This window comes from Pleurodeles waltl, chromosome 2_1 (genome assembly GCF_031143425.1).
Source record: "Pleurodeles waltl isolate 20211129_DDA chromosome 2_1, aPleWal1.hap1.20221129, whole genome shotgun sequence".
In the NCBI taxonomy this organism is placed as follows: domain Eukaryota; kingdom Metazoa; phylum Chordata; class Amphibia; order Caudata; family Salamandridae; genus Pleurodeles; species Pleurodeles waltl.
Window position 1 is genome coordinate 121,764,900 of NC_090438.1, and position 21,362 is coordinate 121,786,261.

Sequence of the window (21,362 nt, forward strand, 5' to 3'; positions counted from 1 at the left end):
CAGAGACACCAAACTAAAAAAAGCCAGACTAGGTGGTACCAGGGTAGTCATAAACGCTAAGTAATGAAATTCCCAGACTTTACACTGAGAATGCAACACAGACTCTCCTCTTTTCTGGTTAAAGTGATTGAGTGAACTTGGCCTGCAATTCCCAGTGCAGCTAAAACTAAAGGCAGGACCGGAAGCCTACTTTTTCACTGAACCAGAAGATGCTTGGCTTTGGATAGAACAGTATCAACCAGAGGGAATAACCCTCAGGGACCAGGATGACACAGGGCAAAGATGACCAGACAGACAACAACGACAACTCAAAGGTACACAAGGACTAATTTAATGAATATCAACACCCTCTCCAGAACAAGTACAAGAGGAACCGCCAGATAGCCACAGAAATGGCAAATGCAATTCGAGCAAGAGGCACAAGCCCTTCAGAAGATGACATGGACAAAGACTCCAGGTTCACTAGTTCAGCAGGAACATTTCAAATTGTCACCACGCAAACAGCTGATTACATACTTTTACTTCTGGCATGTGGTAGAGGGGAGTCTAGCCACCCTTGACTAACACCTGGGGAGAGCTGAGTAGGCTCACCACATACCTATGCAACGTGAAGCCCCATAGTTGGAATAACAGAACTCACTATGGCCCTCATTACAATACTGGTGGTATATACCGCCTACTGCCGCGGCGACGGCCGTCAAAAGACCGTCGCCACGGCTACCAGCCGTCAGCTGGATTATGACCATAGCTGGCTTTCCGGCAGAAGGATGGCGGAAATCTGTCTTTGGCCATGCTGGCGGATGGTGGTAAGGTGGAGCTGCTGCCAGCAGCAGCGCCACGTCAGTAGACTGCCGCCAGCCATATTATGAGAATTAATACTGCCTGGAGGTGTTCTGCTGGCAGACGCTGCTGCTGGCAGCAGCGCCCTGTCCTGTCCCCTGCCGGAGGACCCCCTGTCATCCGGTAAGTTGGGTGCTCCGACAGGGGAGGGGGATGGGGGTGTTGTGTGTGTGTGTGTGGGGGGGGTGTGTGTGTGTCTGTGCGTGCATGTATGCAGATGTGTGATGCGTGTTGTCTGTGAGTGCATGTATGTTGTGTTGTGTGAATGCGTGTGTGCCTGTATGTTTGTCAGTGTGTGTAGATATGTGTGTGAATGGATGAATGCATGCGTGGATGAATGTGGGTATGAGTGTGTGTATGCATGTGTACGTTGGTGAGTGAAGGTGCGTGTATGTCATGGAGGGTCTGGAGAGGGATGGAGGTTTGGGGGGGAAATCTGGGGAGGGGGCAGGAAAGACCCCCATCAGTGACAGGGAAGAAATTCCCTGTCACTGATGGTGCCTACCGCCATGGTTTTCGTGGTGGTAAGGTTGCCACAAAACCCATGGCGGTAGGGGGGGTCATAATCCCGCAGGCAGGCTACTGACGGCCGCCTGGCTGGAGACTCAAGTCTCCAGCCCGGCAGTCATTACCGCCGTGACGGATGATGTGGTACATTGGCGGTTTGGCTTCAGCCAAACCGCCAATGTCATAATATGGAGAAAAGTACCGCCAGCCTGTTGGCAGTACTTTTCTCCATTTGACCCCCTATGTCTCCTATTGTTTACAGAAGCACGAAAAGGCAGGAAAGCAAACACACCAGCGGTAAATAGACCGGCCTTCCTCCCTTAAAGAGCTCCCCACTAAAGGGGGTAAATCAATAATAAAGTAAACCAACAGGGCTGGGAGCAGAGCTCCACCCCTCCTAACACACCTACAAGTACTAATGCTACCACCCTCAGGTGAGTACCACAGTAGTATAGATACACAGTTTAACATCCCCAGATTTTATTGCAAGTTATGAGACTACTAGTTTATGGTCGGCAGCAGTTACTAACAAGAAGTTGGGGGAAGGGTTGGGAACCACTGGAGAGACAACACGATTGGAGCTTTGAGACATACCGCGTAAGATACAAGGCAAGCAAGTATACTGGCCACTGAAACAGGGTCAGGGAAGCTACTGAGTCCACAATGAAACCACACAATAATATAATTTTTGTCAAGTGGAATGTCAGAGGGCTGGCCATGATGAGTAAAAGATATAAAACACACACTCAGCTGAAGCCACCTAACACCAACATAGCCTTCCTAGAAGAAATGCACTTCACAGAAACAATAAGTGCTAGATTGAAGCGCAGGTTGAGAGGTAAATTATACAACGCTAACATTCTCCGCATATAGAAGAGGGGCAGCAATCTCGATCCAACCAGGTGTGCTTTTTGACTTAGAAGAGGCCTAAATAGATGCAGAGGAACGTGATATCCTACATAAGGGATGACCAGATGAAACACCAGTAGTACATGATAAGATATATTTCACCAACACAGAACAGCCCAGTTTTTTTTTTTAGAAACTATCTCAAAAACTGACACAATGAATAGTCACCCTATGGGTCAGAGGATGAGACTTTAATTGTGTGCTAGATATCAAGTCTGGCATCCTCTACTCCCAGGATACCAGCAATTTGCAATGGTAAGGTACTAGAACAATGGTTAAATGGTTGGAAACTGATAGATGTATGGTGTAGCAAGAATGTAGGCCACCAACAATACTCTTTCAATTCAGCCCTACACAAAATGCATGCTAGAACGGACCAAAAGGTCTGCTCGAGGTGCTCCAGCTAGACATCTACCAAACAACATATTTGAGCATAATCCATTAGAAAAGGAAATCAAATGGGGAAGAATATCCACACTTGCGGAAACTTCAACCGGCCTGGTTAGAAGATTAAGTGATCAAAGAGGAACTCAGGCAAGTAATCCATGCTTTTTCTTGGAAAATGAGGGTATGACTTCCTCTTAATTAACAGAATGGGAGGATTTTACGGTAATGCTGTGAGGAGCATGTATAAATACCACAGACGGGGTGTGAGGTACCCTAAATAAAAAAGAAGTAGAAGGTAGAGCACTTATGCGAGAAGAAAATGGGGGATTGAGGAAAAAGCCTATTGCAGGGCAATGGAATTAAATACAGCAGCTATATAAGAGGAAAATTGTAAATGATGATAGACCATCTTATGTGGAGACAATAGATACCTACTGTAACCACATGTGAAACACCTCGATTTAGAGATAAACTATATTAGGCAGTGTCATCCTGAATCTTTTTGCCTCCTGCCTCCTATTTTTTTCTGACCTGTCGCTGTTGGCTTTTGAACTCTGAGCACTTTCCCACTGCTAACCAGTGCTAAAGTGCATATGCTCTCCGTGTAAATTGTATGTAATTGGTTTATCCATGATTGGCCTATTTGATTTACCAGTAAGTCCCTAGTAAGGTGCACTAGAGGTGCCAGGGCCTGTAAATCAAATGCTACTAGTGGGCCTGCAGCACTGGTTGTGCCACCCACATAAGTAGCTCTGTAATAATGTCTCAGACCTGCCATTGCAGTGTCTGTGTGCGCAGTTTTAACTGTAAATTCGACTTGGCAAGTGTACCCACTTGCCAGGCCTAAACCTTCCCTTTTCTTAAATGTAAGGCACCCCTAAGGTAGGCCCTAGGTAGCCCCAAGGGCAGGGTGCAGTGTATGGATAAGGTAGGACATATAGTAATGTGGTTTATATGTCCTGACAGTGAAATATTGCCAACTTCGTTTTTCACTGTTGCAAGGCCTGTCTCTCTCATAGGATAACATGGGGGCTACCTTTAAATATGATTAAAGTGTAGATTCCCCTAGAGAGTAGATGGACATGTGGAGTTTGGGGTCCCTGAACTCACAATTTAAAAATACATCTTTTAGTAAAGTTGATTTTAAGATTGTGTGTTTGAAAATGTCACTTTTAGAAAGTGAGCATTTTCTTGCTTAAACCATTCTGTGACTCTGTGTGTTTGTGGATTCCCTGTCTGGGTCAGTTTGACAGTTGGGTTGTTTTTCACCTCGCACTAGACAGTGACACAAAGGGGGCTGGGGTGTAACCTGCATTTCCTGATTAGCCATCTCTGCAAGGAGGGAGGGGTGGAGTGGTCACTCTCATCTGAAAGGACTGTGCCTGCCTCTGACAATGCCGGCTCCAACCCCCTGCTGTGTGTCTGATGCCTTGCCTGGGCAAGGCAGGATTTCAAAAGTAGGTGTGAGTCCCCTTTGAAGAAAGGTGACTTCAAAGACTAAAATGGGTATAAAAAGGGCACCCAAACCTACAGACTTTAGAAACACTTCTGGAACCAAGAGGAACCTCTGCCTGGAGAAGAGCTGATAGCTGAGGAAGAAGTGCTGACCTGCCTGTGACTGTGCTTTGTGGAGCTTTCCTGCAGTGCTGCTTCTGCCAGAGTAAGAGGGCAAAGACTGGACTTTGTGTGCCTTCCATCTTGTGAAGAAATCTCCAAGGGCTTGATCTAGAGTTTGGCTCCTGTTGTTTGAAGTCTCAGGGACAGCAAAGACTTCTCTCTGCCAGCACCTGGAGTCTCTGGAGAGACTCCTGCCCCGACAAGTGGTTCCCTATCCAGTCCCTGGGCCCTTGAAAGGAAAGCTGGTGGAATCCAAGGAAATCAACTTCGGACGACTTCGGACCGACGCCGCTGCTGAATCCGGTAACGCCGCCTGCACCTGACGCCGTGACCTTCGCTGGAACGCGATGCTCTTCGCAGGCCCGACGCCGCAGCAGCCCCGCTGAAGTCCGCGACTCCGTGGAAGTCACCGCACCACGTCGTGACCGACGCCGCTCGAAGTGCACGGATTCAACGTTTCGCACAGACGCCGCGATTCTCGACTTTGCGCATCGGCTTGTTTTCACTCTTCACCAAAGGTACTGTACTTGGGGGTCTACACGACTCCGTGTCCGGCGCCGCTGGTGTCGGCTTGTTGGGAACGACTCCGTCACGACGCCGTGTTAACATCTCATCGAAGCATTTTTGTTTCTAAGCGCTATTTTTGAGTTTCATCTCTAAAAATTCATAACTTGACTTGTGTATGTCGGATTTTTGTCGTTTTGGTCTTGTTTTGTTTAGATAAATATTTCCTATTTTTCTAAACCGGTGTTGTGTCATTTTGTAGTGTTGTCATTAAGTTACTGTGTGTGTTGGTACAAATACTTTACACCTAGCGCTCTGAAGTTAAACCTACTGCTCTGCCAAGCTACCAAGGGGGTAAGCAGGGGTTAGCTGAGGGTGATTCTCTTTTACCCTGACTAGAGTGAGGGTCCGTGCTTGAGCAGGGGGTAACCTGACTGTCAACCAAAGACCCCATTTCTAACAGACAGCAACAAGTTTGCACCACCGCATGCCCTAAATGAAAATAGAGAGCACAGAAGAGATCGAAACATGATGAGTTCCATTGGGTAGTTCAAGAACCAGGATTCCACACAAGCAGTTATGTGAACTATGTCACAAATAGCAGGAAAAGAAGTTGCTAGAATTTGAATAGTCTTTGTCAGGAATAGTGAATCCTTCAGCTATGCCACATTCTTACACAAGTAATATTTCTGACTTCAGTGGTGGGAAAGTTATTGGGGGGAGGGCCCTTTCCTAAAGTTAATTGATGCAATTGAATGAAACATACAGTAGACATCAACACTACAAGACATACAGGTGAGCGAATGCAAGCAGGCAGTAAATGGTGTTAAGTAATTAAAAGTTGATTGAGGAGAAACAAATGTACCCTGCGAATGCAGACAGAAATTTAATATTCAACATAATCAAGGTGAGGAATATCTGAAAATGCCAATAAAAAGTTATTTAAAAAGGAAGTGACACCTGCACCCTTAGACTTGCCACAAAACTTAGCAGAGGAACCTTCGAGAAGTATCTTTGAAGTTTCCAAAACGACTCAGGAGCTGATTTAACTGTTGCAGAAAGCGTACTCTGTTGCAACAGCGATGGAGTACCCATAGCACATCCTAAAGGTCCACCCACCTCATTTAGGGGCCAGATGTAGCAAAACCATATGCAGAAAGGTGTCTCAGACACCTTCTGCGAGTCGCTATGGGGTCGCAAAGACCCACCTCATTAATATTAATTAGGTGGGTCGCAAATTGCGGCCCCATAGCGACTATGGGCACTCACTGATATGGAGGCTTGCTGTAGTCAGCAGACCTCCATGTCCGTGACTGCTTGTAAATAAAGCAGTTTTTTTTTTTCAAGTGTAGCCCGTTTTCCTTAAAGGAAAACGAGCTGCACTTAAAAATAAATCCGAAACCTTTTGTTTCGGAATTTTTTCAGGGCAGGTAGTGGTCCCTTGGACCACTACCTGCCCTGAAAAAATAATATGGGGTCCAGTCACAAAGGGGAAGGGGTCCCATGGGGACCCCTTCCCGTTTGCGAGTGGGTTACCATCCACTTCAAGTGGATGGTAACTGCGACTCCATTTGCGACCGCGTACGCGCTAGCAAATGGAGTTGCTTACCACTGCGACTCGCAAATAGGAAGGGAACACCCCTTCCTATTTGCGACTCTGAAATGCATTTTGTGAGTCGGTCCCGACTCGCAAAATGCATTTCTGAATAGTAAACTCCGGTTTGCGACTCGCAAACGGCGATTTTTGCCGTTTGCGAGTCGCAAACTGGTTGCTACATCTGGCCCTTAGAGTTGGCCAACCTCCAGTGTGTAAATGATAAAGACTACTCCATGCCCACAGCCTACACACATCCATGATGGCCCAATGGAGTAAGGGCTGTTGGAGGTTTGGCCACGTGTCCACCCACCTGACCAAGACCAGTTTTTACTGCCCGTCACCACCATGAAAACGTGCGGAAATGGGCAGTGAAAATCCTTTAAATGTCCCCCATGCCACTGGGAATGCTTCTAGGATGAGATGATAATTGTTATTATTATTTTCAAAAGCGAAATCCCGCTTTGGGATTTTCTTTTTAAAATTAAAAAAAAGAGTTGTAAATTTTAAGTACAGCTTCCTCAGGTAGACGGTGCCATCCGACAAATTGACAATGCATTTTAAGAAACCACTGTGATGTGGTTCCTGGAAATTCAAAAGATATTGGCAGGGGCAGCTGACATCTCTAAGTATGGAGTACGCTTGCCAAGGCAGGAGTAAAGTACTCCACCATGGCAATGACTCTGTCTGACAAGAATTAAATCAGGCCAAGTTATTAAAGGGCTGATTGAGAGTTCAACAAATGGGTTATTCCATCACAAATGTGATGGATAACCCCCCTGACGTTTTACAAGTGCATTATATCCAATGGCACTTGTAATACAGTGGGCAGGATATACGCCATGTTTTTGATGGAGTAACCTGTCTGCTGAACTCTAAATCAGGCCCTAACAGTCACTGCACTTAGCAGGGCCTCTATCTTCATTAGTGATGCCTGCCCAGCCCAGGTTATGAAAGTACTCAACCGATCTTTAGAAGGTCAAACCGTAGATTACAGCTCTCTTCCTGTTTTCCCAAAGCTTGGATGCAAGGTGTGAAAAACCATTGTAAAAATCAGCATACAGAATAGGCAACTTAAACAACTACTGCCTATCTTACTTGGGTAAATGAATGGCAAAAAATGTGCCTCAGCCTTTCCAATCTTGTATTATCAAGCATGTTTTTCTACCACACCTTAAGAAAGGTTTTTAGAGAGGTCACACCACCTGACTAGTCGTACTTTCACTATCTCATGACCTTCGTGTATTGGCGGATGGTGGTGGTGTCAGGCCTTGTTTTATTGAACCTTTGTGTGGCCTTTGATACTATTGATCACAACATCCTACTACAAAGACTGACAAAAACAGGTTATGCTGAAACAGCACTGGCATGGCTAAAGATAAATCTCAGTAAATGCCTCAATTTACCTCTCAACTTGAATGCTGTGGGGTCCCATGGCATTCAATTGTGTTGCCTTTTCTTTTCAGCATACATACACAGAAATGGGTAAAAATTCTTCAAGCAGAACCAGTTACATTTTTTAAGTATGCTGATGAACCTCAGTTGGTGTTCGGCCTATCTCAACATCAGGCAGAGCAAAATGGGTACTGGCAAAAACTGCCAGACTGGCAGATCATGATTAGTAGGGAATCACCAATCATTTTTGAAGTAAGTTGTTTTCCATTAAAACAGAAATCTTCTAGCCACTAAGCGTTCAGACATGGGAACCAAAGTAGTCTGACCTCAGATGATGGGTCTTGTGTGTCCACCTAATAAATATGTGTGAACCTGATTATGCGTCTGGAGTGCTATCTTATACATCATAAATGTCATATCCCCGTGATAAATGCTTTATTGCGATCAAAGCCAGAGTAGGCGAACACCACTGGAAGGTACATCCAAACTCTTGCAAAGGATTTAACTAATGCAAAATAATACAGTCAGGCTCATTACTTGGAAACACACGAGGAAACATATTACTTCTAAATGTAGGTGGTTGCACTGGCTACTAATTAAAAAGCAAATAACAAAACCCTAACAACAGTGAACAAAATGCAGGGAACCCATGTAGACCTCAGCTCTGGGCAACCAAATGTATGTGGCATATCTCAGACCAGTGTCACCAGACAGATAAGCAATTTATATTGCGAGGGGGGAGAAAATGAACTGTCAGCTGTGGTGATAGAGGGTTATATGTGATAGCAGCAGAACAATGGAGCTCCCGCTAACCTAACCCAACTCTTCAGAGGTGAGCATGCTTTCTTAATTTTTGTCTTCTTAGTTCTTGTTGGTTATTTTAGTCTTCGTAACACCGAGATGCTACACATGTGTGCACTAACAAATTAAACTAACAAAACACAATTCCAAACTTGGCTTTGATTACCATCAACACAGCCAATTTCTTTAGAATATCCTGTAAATGCACAAATAACTCAAAACTTTCTCTCAATCATATACCTAAATCTCATTCAAGAAAAGTGAGATCCCAAAATGATCATATTTTACACTGCTTGACATACAATCTCCCTTACAAATCAAGGCCTCTATCAACCGTTCTACGAACAAAACCTAACCCGGATACCATGAAATTAGATTAGGCCAGCACCTAACATCTCCACTTCTCTTGAAAAATTATCACTCTTCACTTTTTCTCACACATTTTGTGCAATTACCTAGTAAACGTCTTCCAATCTGTTTTCAACCCCATAAGCAGTACAGATATAACCCTTTCGATATTTAATGATAGTCTAAGGTTTCTCAAATAGGTTGATATCTCCCTCCTAATTTTATTGCACCTTTCAGCAGCACTTGACACCATCTTCCTTGAAACACTCTTCAAAATGCTTTCCTCCAAAATGGAAATAGATGGTCGAAGGCTGAAATGGTTCTGTGCATTCTTCTTTTGTAGATCCCGGTTTGGGAAGAGTAACTCTTTCAGATATTCCTTACTGATCCACTGCAGTGTAGCCCAAGACTGTATCCTTTCACCCTACCTCTTCAATTTCTATGTGGTGCCTCCTAGATCAATGCTACAAGATACAAAAATACACTAGTTGTTGTTGCTTTTTGAAGGCCAATGCCTTGGTGACAGCTGAGAGCCACATTGTGACTCAGAGGGAAGAGGGAGGTAAGAAGACAGGTACAAGTGGACAGTCGGGCTTGAAGGAGACAATCTCTGAGCCTGAAACATATCCTCCCCTCCACCTTGGCAGAGAATAGCCCTCCCTGTCTACCTCTATCAGTTCGTCACCTCAAATGATTGTTATTCTTCTACCTGCTGTGTAACAAAAAAGGATGTTTCCTATTGTTATCTTCTTTGTCAAAAATACTGCTGAAATGTAGATGAGTGTGGAGAGGCGAGTGACACTGTGCCAATGGTTATTAACTTCAGGACTGATGTCACTGTGAGCAAAGCCATGGTTTTGTACCAATATGCAAAGTGTGTGTGTGTGTGTGTGTGTATGCATGAATATGCGTCTGCATGCATGTCTATGTGTGTATAATCCAGTTTCAAGGGTCTTTCCAAGGGCTGAAGACATGTATATGTACTGCTCTTACCTTACATAGTCAAACATTAAAAGATTGGAACCACTGATGAAGGTGAGAAGGTTTAGGATTGGGCTTGTTGCTAATACAAAATAGTGTTGAAATACCTGTGGTATACACTCCACAAGCTTTGAAAGGATCTGAGCTGAAATACTCAGTTGTTGAAAGATTGAAATCTCTTTCTGCCATTTAAAGGGGAATTCCTTTAAAGGCGATAATCTGGACTCACCACGGACCTTTGGTAAATTTGTTGTCAACAATAGGTCTTTTGGAGCCCAAACTAATGTTGCTAAGTGAGTAATAAAACAGAAAGCCTACAATGTCTGTGTGAAGCACAGGTTAAGATAAAACATTGTGGTGTCATTTTATTAATAAACAGAGGTGATTAATTTTTGCAGGGAGTGATGACGATGTATCTAAATGTTAGTGAAAGGTGGCATGAGATCAAATAATTGTAGTTTGCTCGGAGGAATGGTGATGTGCAGTGTATGCAGAGCTAGTAAAAGTGAAAGAGTACATCATAAATGGGTGTCACCTGTTTTTGATGAAGAAACAGAGTGTTGGACTTGTTTTGCTTATGCAGGGTCATCCCCAATCTTTCTGCCTCCTGCCTCCTATTTTTTCTGACCTGTTTCTGTTGGCTTTTGAACTCTGAGCACTTTACCACTGCTAACCAGTGATACAAGGCATATGCTCTCTGTGTAAATTGTATGGTTGATTGGTTTATCCATGATTGGCATATTTGATTTACTGGTAAGTCCCCAGCAAAGTGCACAATAGGTGCCCAGGGCCTGTAAATCAAATGTTACTAGTGGGCTTGCAGGACGGGTTGTGCCACCCACATAAGTAGCTCTGTAATCATGTCTCAGACCTGCCACTGCAATGTTTGTGTGTGTAGTTTTAATTGTACAATTCGACTTGGCAAGTGTACCCACTTGCCAGGCCTAAACCTTCCCTTTCCTTACACGTAAGACATCCCTAAGGAAGGCCCTAGGTAGCCCCAAGGGTAGGGTGCAGTGTATGGTTAAGGTAGGACATATAGCAATGTGTTTTATATGTCCCGACAGTGAAATATTGCTAAATTCATTTTTCATTGTTGCAAGGCCTGTCCCTCTCATAGGTTAACATGGGGACTACCTTTAAAACTGATTGAAGTGTAGATTCCCTTTGGGAGCGGGTAGACATGTGGAGTTTAGGGTCTCTGAGCTCACATTTTAAAACTACATCTTTTAGTAAAGCTGATTTTAAGATTGTGTGTTTGAAAATGTCACTTTTAGAAAGTGAGCATTTTGTGGCGTATACCTTTTCTGTGACTCTGCCTATTTGTGGATTCCTTGTCTGGGTCAGTTTGACAGTTGGGCTGGTTGCACCTTTCACTAGACAGTGACACAAAGGGAGCTGGGGTGTAGTCTGCATTTCCTGATGAGCCAACTGTGCTAGGAGGGAGGGGATGAGTGGTCTCTCACACCTAAAAGGGCTGTGCCTGCCCTCACACAATACAGTCTCCGACCCCCTGGTGAGTGTCTGGGGCCTGGCCTGGGCAATGCAGGATTTCACATTCAAAAGAGACTTTACTTTGAAGTAGGCCTACTTCAAAGGAGAAATTGGGTATAAGAAGGGCACACAAAACCACAGACTTTAGAACACTTCTGGAAACCAAGAGTAACCTCTGCCTGGAGAAGAGCTGAAGAGCTGAGGAAGAAGAGCTGCCCTGCCTGTGCTTTGTGGAGCTATCCTGCAGTTGCTGCTTCTGCCTGTGCTAGAGGACAAAGACTGGACTTTGTGTGCCTTCCATCTTGTGAGGAACTCTCCAATGGCTTGATTTAGAGCTTGCCTCCTGTTGTTTGAAGTCTGAGGGACAGCAAAGACTTCTCTCTGCCAGCACCTGGAGTCTGTGGAGAGACTCCTACTCTGCCAAGTGGTGCCCATCTAGTTCCTGGGACTCTGGAAGGAGAAGCTGGCAGCCCAGGAGTGAGAAATCCACGCACTGACCGCCGTGCGGGAAAAAGATCAACGAGATTCCGATCTGCGGCTGAAAAATTGACGTGAAGCCGGCTTCGCGGCTGAAAATCGACGCTCACCTTCAACACGACTGGAAAAGTGACACCCGCAGCTGGAGAAATTACATGCAGCATTGCTGACGGAGGCTGGTGAGATCGCAACCCGGTGCTACGTGGTTTTCCCCTTTTTGCATTTTTTCGTGATAACTTGACTTGTGTATTGTGGATTTTTGTCATTTTGGTCTTGTCTTATTTAGATAAATATTTTCTATTTTTTAAACCGGTGTTGTGTCATTTTGTAGTGTTTTCATTAAGTAACAGTGTGTGTTGGTACAAATACTTTTCACGTAGCACTCTGAAGTTAAGCCTACTGCTCGTGCCAAGCTACCAAGGGGGTAAGCAGGGGTTAGTTAGCTGAGGGTGATTCTCTATTACCCTGACTAGAGTGAAGGTCCTTGCTTGGACAGGGGGTAACCTGACTGCCAACCAAAGACCCCAGAGTCGTGAGTATGTGAGGGTGAAAGATATATTGTAAATTGATGCAGTAAATGTGCAGGGAAATGGTTAGTTGATTTCACTACCTACTGCATGGTAGGGTATTAAAGATGGAGTATAAAAGGGGCCTGCGAAGAAGCATGCAGAAAGTGTTGTTAAAAAGTGTGTACTATGTACTTAAAGCCAAAGTGGTGCTGTTAGAACTTATTCTTGTTCCTGATAAGGCGTGGATAGAGGTATCATGGGCCTGTGGAATATTTGAGTTACAGGAATAAATATATCTGTGCAATCGCAGACTGTTAATTTAAATGGGCAGATGTGAAATTAAAAGTACAAATAAGTACTAAACAAGTTGTTCAACTGTTGGTGAAGGTTTTTAAAGGCTGAAGTTCCAGGTGTTCTAAAAACTAATAAGTGTCCAGTTATGCTTTAGTGAGGTGTGTGAACTGTAAAGAGTTTTCGCTTTTGAACCTAGACAAACCTTCTGTAATTCCAGATTGGTGGAATGAGTAAAGAAAATGGCTTTTGAAATATGCATTTGTCATAGAGAACCAATTTGTATTGGTCGAAAGAACTAGAAAAGTAGTTAGGGGTACACCTCATGACACCTCATGGCGGTACTGGTAAGAATGAAAGGTGCAGAAACTAATGTATCCAAAGTGGCGGAATGTTGGAGGCGGGAGTGCTGATTTAAGAGAGATTCAATTTAGTGTTTCTAGAAAGCAATTAAGATATAACTTGAGGTTCTAATCCACTGGACCAATGCAGAAATACATGTATTAAACACATTAAGGGACGTAGGGATAGTGGTTAAAAATGCGGAGATATGGGACACCTTCCTAGAACAGCTACTCGAAAAAGACGACACGCGCCCGCCCTAGATCACCGGTACAACGCAGACACGAAATAAAAGTAACAAGACACTCCTACTGAGAACCTCCCCCCAGTACCCGTAGCCTTTCCCTAAAGAAAATACATGTGACTTTTATACTGAACCCCCAACTCCCCCACGGGCCCCGCCGTTCCACCAAATACCCAAAAAGATGTTGTCAAGTCCCCCAATAGATCATCTCCCCCGTCAGCATTTTACCTACCCCCTCAATCTATCATATATCCTTTTTCCTTCTCTTTTTCATTATTTGTTTTTTTTTTGTTCTCTTCCTTTTATCTCTTTCATCGTTCTTACAGTGCTCATTTAACCAAATGTAACAATGATACAAGCTGTAAATTATTAAATAATTAACATCATAAGATGATAAGAAGCAAGAAGGTGGTAAAGGAACTCCACAACTGCATTATAATCAACACTGTTTATTAAATCACTGTAAGAATTGTTCATTAAAATATTCAATAAAAAGATTTTTTTTAAAAAGATATAACTTGAAGTATTGGAATACAGTGAGACAGAGCTCATGTTCAGGGTAGAGCATGTAGTGCAAATTAAGGATTCGAGTTTTGTGTGCGAGGGTGAGTGGAAGTAGTTGGAGAAGTGTGAGCTAACTGCACTGGATAAGAAGTATGTGGTCATCACATGAATTGGTAAGTGAGATGCTCTTAGATTGGGGAAGATGAGTGGCTAGCTGGGAAGTTTTAATGTGAAGTTACTCTGTGTAGGTGTGCATGATATACTTGTGTAAAAAATGTTTCGTTGAATGAATAGGGGGATGTTTTGCGGTCAGTGGTCTTTCATGTATATAGTTGTTATGGAATGCAGGATGTAGAATGGCATTTGGAAAGTTTTAATTTAAAAATGTTGCTATGCTTTATGATTAGGATAATTGTGAATATCTTTGAGTCCAACCCAGCACGGATGCCCTGCTAATGATGAACATTAAAACAACTCAGAAGGTAATAGCTATTTCTCATAAAGACCTATTAATTACTGAGGTCACAATTCTCCATGGTTGTTCCAGTGAACACATATAAAGTTGTAAGTTTGTGAGTACTCACAAAGCTACTTGAGGCCTTCTCACACCCAATTTCTGCACTTTCATTTAGAGGCAAGACAAACTAGAGTGCAACTTGGGAGTCAAAATGCACCTAAAACCCATATTTTTGAGGGTCTGAAAAAATATGTTCCAGGTAGAGAAGAACAATAACAGTATCAATGCAAAGGTCTCTGTACTGCCCAAGTAAGAGTAAACCTAAGGCATCAGAAGGATACAAGGACCCACATTATTAGCATAATTTCCTTTACGCATTGCGTTCAAATTTATCCATACAATTACTAATCTATGCAAACCACCAGCTGAAACCTAGAATCGGTCCTTTAAATGGGCAGATGCTATCAGGCAGCCGTGTCTCCCCTTCTTCACTTAGGAAGGGACAGTACAGGCACTTCTCATAACAACTGGTGCTCATGGAAATGTGGGTGCAGTTAGCAATAGCTGGAAAACAAGGGAACGGGGAGTTTTCCTTCCCAGAACTGTTTATTAAGCTTGCGACGTTTTCACAGCAATAGGGGTTTGCGATGAAATCTGAACTATCATAAGTTTGGAAACTCCAGCATATTACCCAATGCTGAATCCTAGAAGGGAAACTTCAATTTATGAACGCACGAGCAACACAATCAACGTTTCAACTGATTGAATTAGTTAAGTGTACACATCAAAAAAAGCATAATGGGAAATAGTACCTCTGCAAACTTGGCAGCATGAGTCGGGCGCCGACACAGGGTAGGTACAGGTTAGTTTGCGGCATGTCCTCAAGCCGCAGTAGACGTTTCCTTCCTGCCAAGATCAAGGCACAGTTTCAGAACTACAACAAAGTCCAGAGTGTAACACGAGTAGCAAAAATGTAACCCGTGGGTAATGCTGTGGCAGGAGAGAATACAGGAAGAGAAAAGCTTTTGTTTGGTTTCCTAGCCAATTATTGTTAAGCTCCCTCCCAGTTTGTGCACACCTGTACAGGGCGGGATAGACCTTTTATTTCACCGGGCATTACCCTGGGGCAGTGGTTCCCAACCTGTGGTCCGGGGATCCCTGGGGGTCCACGCAGCCTCTTCAGGGGGTCAGCGACTGCTTAGTAAATTAAATATTATTAACAGAGTAGGTCCACAGCTTTCAGTAAGGACTCAGTGGGGGTCCCTGTATTCCAAAAATGATTCAGGGGGGTCCCCAGGTTCCAATAATGATAAGGTGGGGGTCCACAGAAATCAAAAGGTTGGGAACCACCGCCCTAGGGGTCTGGAGCCAGCCCCGGGCCGCTCCTGGTGCCTTTGTCCCCTTCTTCAGCTCCAGAGGTCAACGGCAGCAGGGATGGGGAGAGAGAAAGAAAAGGAGAAAGGGCAAAGTAAGCGATCGGAGAGGGGGAAGAGAGAAAGAAGAGTGATAAGATGGGTGGAGAGAGAGAGGTTGTGGGAAGAAGGGAAGGGAGTGGGGTTGGATTGAAAAGTTTTTGCTAGGGATGCATTTGGATCCAGTCAGGCACGGCTCGTGAAGCTATTAGCTTAAACAATTATTGCGCACAATTGCAAAATGAAAAGTGATAGACTTTAACCTCAAAAAGTACTGTGACAATAGTCGAAAGACAGAGGAACTCAGGGCCTCTTAGTTGCCTCTCAATTACACCTCTGTGCACATCACCAGGACATCTTTCAACATGTTCCTGTTTCAACAACATTGCATTCTAAGAAATCTGAACTCTACTGCACTTTGCCATATTTGGAAACGCTAATACCCCTGTTTTGTGATAAATATGGCACATACGTGTATTTGTATATTCTATATCCTGGTAAAGTGACCATAAGGCTTTAACATATACATACACAAATCAGGTATGTGATGATTAAGGTGCATGGAAACTTCAGCTCCCCCACAAATATTTGCTGATGACATCAAGGGTGCGATTAAACATCGAACCAAAGCATATGAAATTACGAAAGACATCAATAATTTAAGTTTATCATTAACAACACAACTTCATAGCTCACACAAAAGAGGATCAAGGACTAACTCGGAGTACTGAGGGAATAAAGACAGCACAAGAACAACAAAACTTCAAGTTAAGGAAAGGTAGCTGTGAACTAATACAAGGCCGGAGAACACACTAATGCAGTCAGTTGCCAGGCAATTCACTGCAATTTCGTAGATGCTGACACTACAGTTTGTGGCCTGTGACTGGATGGAAAACTTACCTGTCACCAGCTTTGATTGGGTCAGTTTCCTTGTTGTGAATTGACCATGCTGCCAATTTGAGACAGACTCGACACATAGGGCCATATGTACGAACACATCTGGCCCATAATGAGCTGCCACGCCTGTCCTGGGTCCCCAGCCTCCCAGACACCAAGAGGATGCTAGGAGCCAAAGATGCCACAGTGGAGCCCTTCTTGAGAAATGCAGCCTCTACCAACCACTGCTGGACATAATGAGGCCAGCCACAGTCCAAACAGATTACCGATGGACTCTACAGACCCTTCAACGGTACGCCCAGACACCACAGGCAAAATTAGAGGCTGGTAATTCATGCAAAGTCTAAGTGAGGGCAATGTATTTTAGAAATAAAATCTCACATGCTTTACACAAATGTAAAGTATGCAAACATATGATAGTAATATCTACTCAGAAACTCTGTATGTAGAATATGAATCAAAGAATTCGGATTTAAAAAATACCTGGACTTTTGGTGGTGGTGTTCTCAAATTTGTAAAGTTAGAGAGAGCCATCATTTGGAAACATCTCTAAAAATATATCTACTTCCAGAAATCATTCTGTGGAAATTCTTCCTTCCAGAAACTGATGTTGTTTACCTAAGAAATGACATGATGGCCATCTGAAAGCCACAGTTATAATAAGGGTGGTGAAAATATGTGTAGTATACAAATATGTAATTACAGTCAGATATCAGGCAGTAAATTAAATGTGTATCGTAGCTGTAGGAAATTGAGTTAGAGTTGAGAGTTTGGAGAGCCCTACTCAAGCAGCAACCACAACTTGTGTCAGGGTGAAACACAAGGAAACCCCAAATTAACCTTAACCCTCTGCTATCTTGGCACAAAAGCAGCCATGCTTATCCTAGCAGCAATGTGTAAAGTATTTATGCAGCACTTCAAACAGTAATAAAATGAAGGCACAACAAAAGAAAACTCCCATGGCAATTAAAAAAATATATATAATAAAATGTAATAAATTGTTAAAGGCCAAAATGGCAAAAATCGAATTAGTAGAACCATAGATATGCAATTTTAAAGATTTTAGTGAAAACAGTGCCTAGAAGCGCAAAGCCCCAACTGGGGTTATCTGGTCACACCACATAGGCGAAAAGCCACACATTCATGTTGACTGAAATTGAGTACAGGCCGGATTCAAAGACCAAGTTAGGCCAGCTGAATAAAGTACCTTAATTCTGGGTGGTGGGGTGTTGCGAAGTCCTGCGTCAAGGATGCGTTGTGCAGCAGTAGCTGCAAGGTCCTACAACAAGGATGTATCATGCAGTGGTGGTTCAGAGGAACAGCACGGCTGAGATGCGAGGTCCTGTGTTGAGGATGCGCTGTGCAACAGTGGTTTAGGATCCTGCATCAGGAATGCATCTCGGTGCAGTGGTTCTGGGGCGAGGCTGCAAGGTGTTTTGTCACGCTGCATCGGTTCTGCCCAAGTCACCACAGCTGGGCTGGCAGAACACCTTCAGTCCCTCTTCAAGGGGTCTAGGACAGGGGTGACACCACTTGAGGGGTAGGACTCACAGAAGGGTGAGTCCAGGTGCTGGGTTCAGGATGGTTGGGCCTTTTCTGTCCATGAGGCTCAGATCAGAAGGCCAGTCGACTAGCCGTTGGAGTCACTCTGGTGTTCCTGAGTTCAAGATGCAAGGCCAATCCTTCTCACTCATGCAGCAGGGCAGCAGAGGTGCAGTCCTTCTTGCAGAGCAGCACAGTATACTTTCTGAATCTTCCATAGGTCCTGAGGTGTACACAAGTGTTGGGTCTGAGGGTCCAATATTTTCATCTGATGCCTACTTTGAAATAGGAGAAGGTTCTAGAGGTTTCCACCCCAAAGATGTTTGGAATTTCCTGCTTCCCTGCCCTGTCCACAGATTGTCTGGTGGCACAAAAGTCTAGTGTCAAACCCTTTGTGAGAGTGATCAGGCATAAGCTTTGTGATGTGCAAGTGTGGTAGGTGGCAGCCTCCCCCTCTCATCAAGTCAGAGATGACCCATCCCGCCAAGATCTATTCCCCCTTTGTCTCACTGTCTGGGAGTAATACACAAAGACCAGCTGCCAGCTATACCTAGTCATGTGACCCAGGATACCGTTCCAAGCACCAAATGGCTGGGACAAGAAAATGCAAACTTTCTAAAAGTAGCATTTTCAGAATTGTGAAGAATTAAAATCCAACTTTACCATTAATAGGACTCTAAATTAAAAAAATTTAGACACCAAACTCGGCATTCCAATCTGCTCCCAATTGAAAGTATTAAATGTAATAAGGTAACATGATGTTATCCTCTGGTAGAGGTAGGCCTTGCAGTAGAGAAAAATGAATGTAAAAGTTTTTCACTACCAGTATATGTAAAAGATAAAAGTACATGTCCGACTTTTCGAATACACTGCACTCTGCCCCATTGGCTATTTACTGCATATCCTAGGGGTGACTTATATGTATTAAAAAGGAAGGTTTAGGCCTAACAAAAGGTTTACTTTGAAAGGTGGTTATAGCAGTTTCAAACTGCATGCACAGGCTGCAATGGCAGGCGGGAGACATGTTTAAAAGGGTACCTAGATGTGTGGCAAAATAAGTGCTGCAGGCTCACTAGTAGCATTTAATTTACAGGCCCAGGGTACATTTAGCACCACCGTACCAGAGACTTACAAGTAAACTAAATGTGCCAAATGGGTGTAGGCCAATTTTACCATGTTTAAATTAAAGAGTACAAGCACTTTTGCACTGGTTAGAAGTGGTAAAGTGCACAGAGTTCTAAATGCCACCAAAAACGAGTTCAGAAACCAGGAGGGTGAAGGCAAAGCATTGGGGGACGACCCTGCAGAAATGGTCAAGTCCAACAATAGCATGTCTAGAGAACACCATTCGATGAGAACGTTCAGATCTTCGTCACACCTTGGTGTGTTGTTTTACTCGGCTTCGAGTATTCCCTTGATATGCAGGTTTTATCCCTTCTTAAGCAATGCTAGTTAATGTACACGCAATAGTCCATCAATTTTAAAGTAATTTGATTTACCAATGTTTTCTCTTTCAGTCGTTTCAAGTATATTTGCTTTGCATTCCATTGACATTTCCCAAATTCTGTTGTTGTTCATGTAATTTGGTAGATACCTCTTTGCTGTACTTACATGATATTCATATGTTGAACATGTTTTAAGATGGCCATCATGTTTATGGATTGCAGGTATTCTACAATTATATATTTTCATGAGTCAGCTGTTAACATTAGATTTAATTCCACATAAAATCATTACCATTAAGATTAGAGCTCCCAAACATGCACTCTCTGACTAACATCATTCAACTCTTCAGTTGAATAATTTCCTATTATTTAAAATGCGCCTATGTTTTAACACACTTCACCCAGCATGGATGCCACTCAAGTTGATGGTCCATTCCATGTGCCAAGGAAACCTGCTCTCCTCACCCATTAAAAAATCTGTTCCATATGCATATGTTACGTAGTATGCATTGTAAGCAAGCTTTTCACCCCTCTATTCCCAAGTCACTCAATTTGATCAGGTGAGCCTGTATTTTGTTATTTGTGGGATTTCCTCCAGTTAGTCCTCTGATATTTTCTTTCACTTACGCTTTTTTTTAAACTAATTTTTCCTATGGTGAATCCATCCAATCCAATGAGATTCGTTCTCCTTACTACATTCAACTAGCTATGCCTTGAGTGATTTTGAATGCTTGCTTATTTCACCATTAGCTATCCTGAATTTTGATGCCTTGGCAGCTAATCATTACACTCATATTTTAGGTCCAATTTTGGTCTGTTGCATCCAGGTCTCATTCATTAAACTAGTATGCTTTTTCCCATTTGCCTGATAGGTGAAATAAATAGATTTCTCACTATGTGTACACCACCACACTAGTTTGAAGGGATACAAGCGTACCCATGTTTCCTGTGACACTTCTACTTTTCCAGTGTAACTTTTTTTACACTTATATGTTCTATCACTAAGGATAATTTACACTAACTCTATACAAAGCAGTCCTGAAGAAGGTCTCACATATTTAAGACAACAGAGGCCGAAACTTCAATGATGCTTCCACTTTTCATTTAATTATTTATCATCATTTGGGGACTAAGGGCCTGATTACAACTTTGGCGGAGGGAGTTAATCCGTCCCAAATGTGACGGATATCCCGCCCACCGTATTATGATTTCCATAGAATATAATGGACTCGTAATATGGCGGGCAGGATATCCATCACATTTGGGACGGATTAACCCCCTCCGCCAAAGTTGTAATCAGGCCCTGAATGTCTAAACCTTAACTAAACACCAAATAACTTACACGGACTAGTCCCTAATGAAAACTGATTATCATACATTTATCTAATTATGATTTATTCGCTGTTTTTGTTTCATTCTTTTATGTATAAAACTCTTTAGGTTAATGATCTTTTTATTGCTTTTTGTTGCTTCCCACTATATTGTTCAGTCTTGCTCGGTTTATATTGCATTTCCATAGATTATTCTTCAGATTTATTCTGTATGACTATTTATTTAGAACATGTAGATGATACAAATAAATTACTGTAGCATACTTTGTGAATGATCACCTTGATGGCCATTTGCTTCATTATATTCCGAACTCACATCCATAGGTGCATGTTGACCTGTACCATCTTATTTCAATCAATCATTCAATCACAGTCGTGTACAGTGCACCACTCACCCATAGGGTCTCAAGGCGCTGAGGGGGGACCTCACAGATTAGTCGAAGAGTCATGTCTTGAGGTACTTCCTGAACTGAGGCAGTGATGGTGACTGTCTGAGGTGCGGTGGTAAGGTGTTTCAGCTTTTTGCTGCCAGGT

The 21,362-nt window shown here is 43.2% G+C and overlaps 1 protein-coding gene across 1 annotated transcript in view; it reads right to left on the reverse strand.

Annotated features, from left to right (window-relative positions):
- CHRDL1 (chordin like 1) overlaps positions 1–21,362 on the reverse strand; it is a 632,262-nt gene that overhangs the window by 137,775 nt on the left and 473,125 nt on the right. Inside the window, exon 5 of the mRNA XM_069211416.1 lies at positions 15,014–15,107. Within this exon, the coding sequence (XP_069067517.1) occupies positions 15,014–15,107 (94 nt within the window). The remainder of the gene's footprint in view (positions 1–15,013; positions 15,108–21,362) is intronic.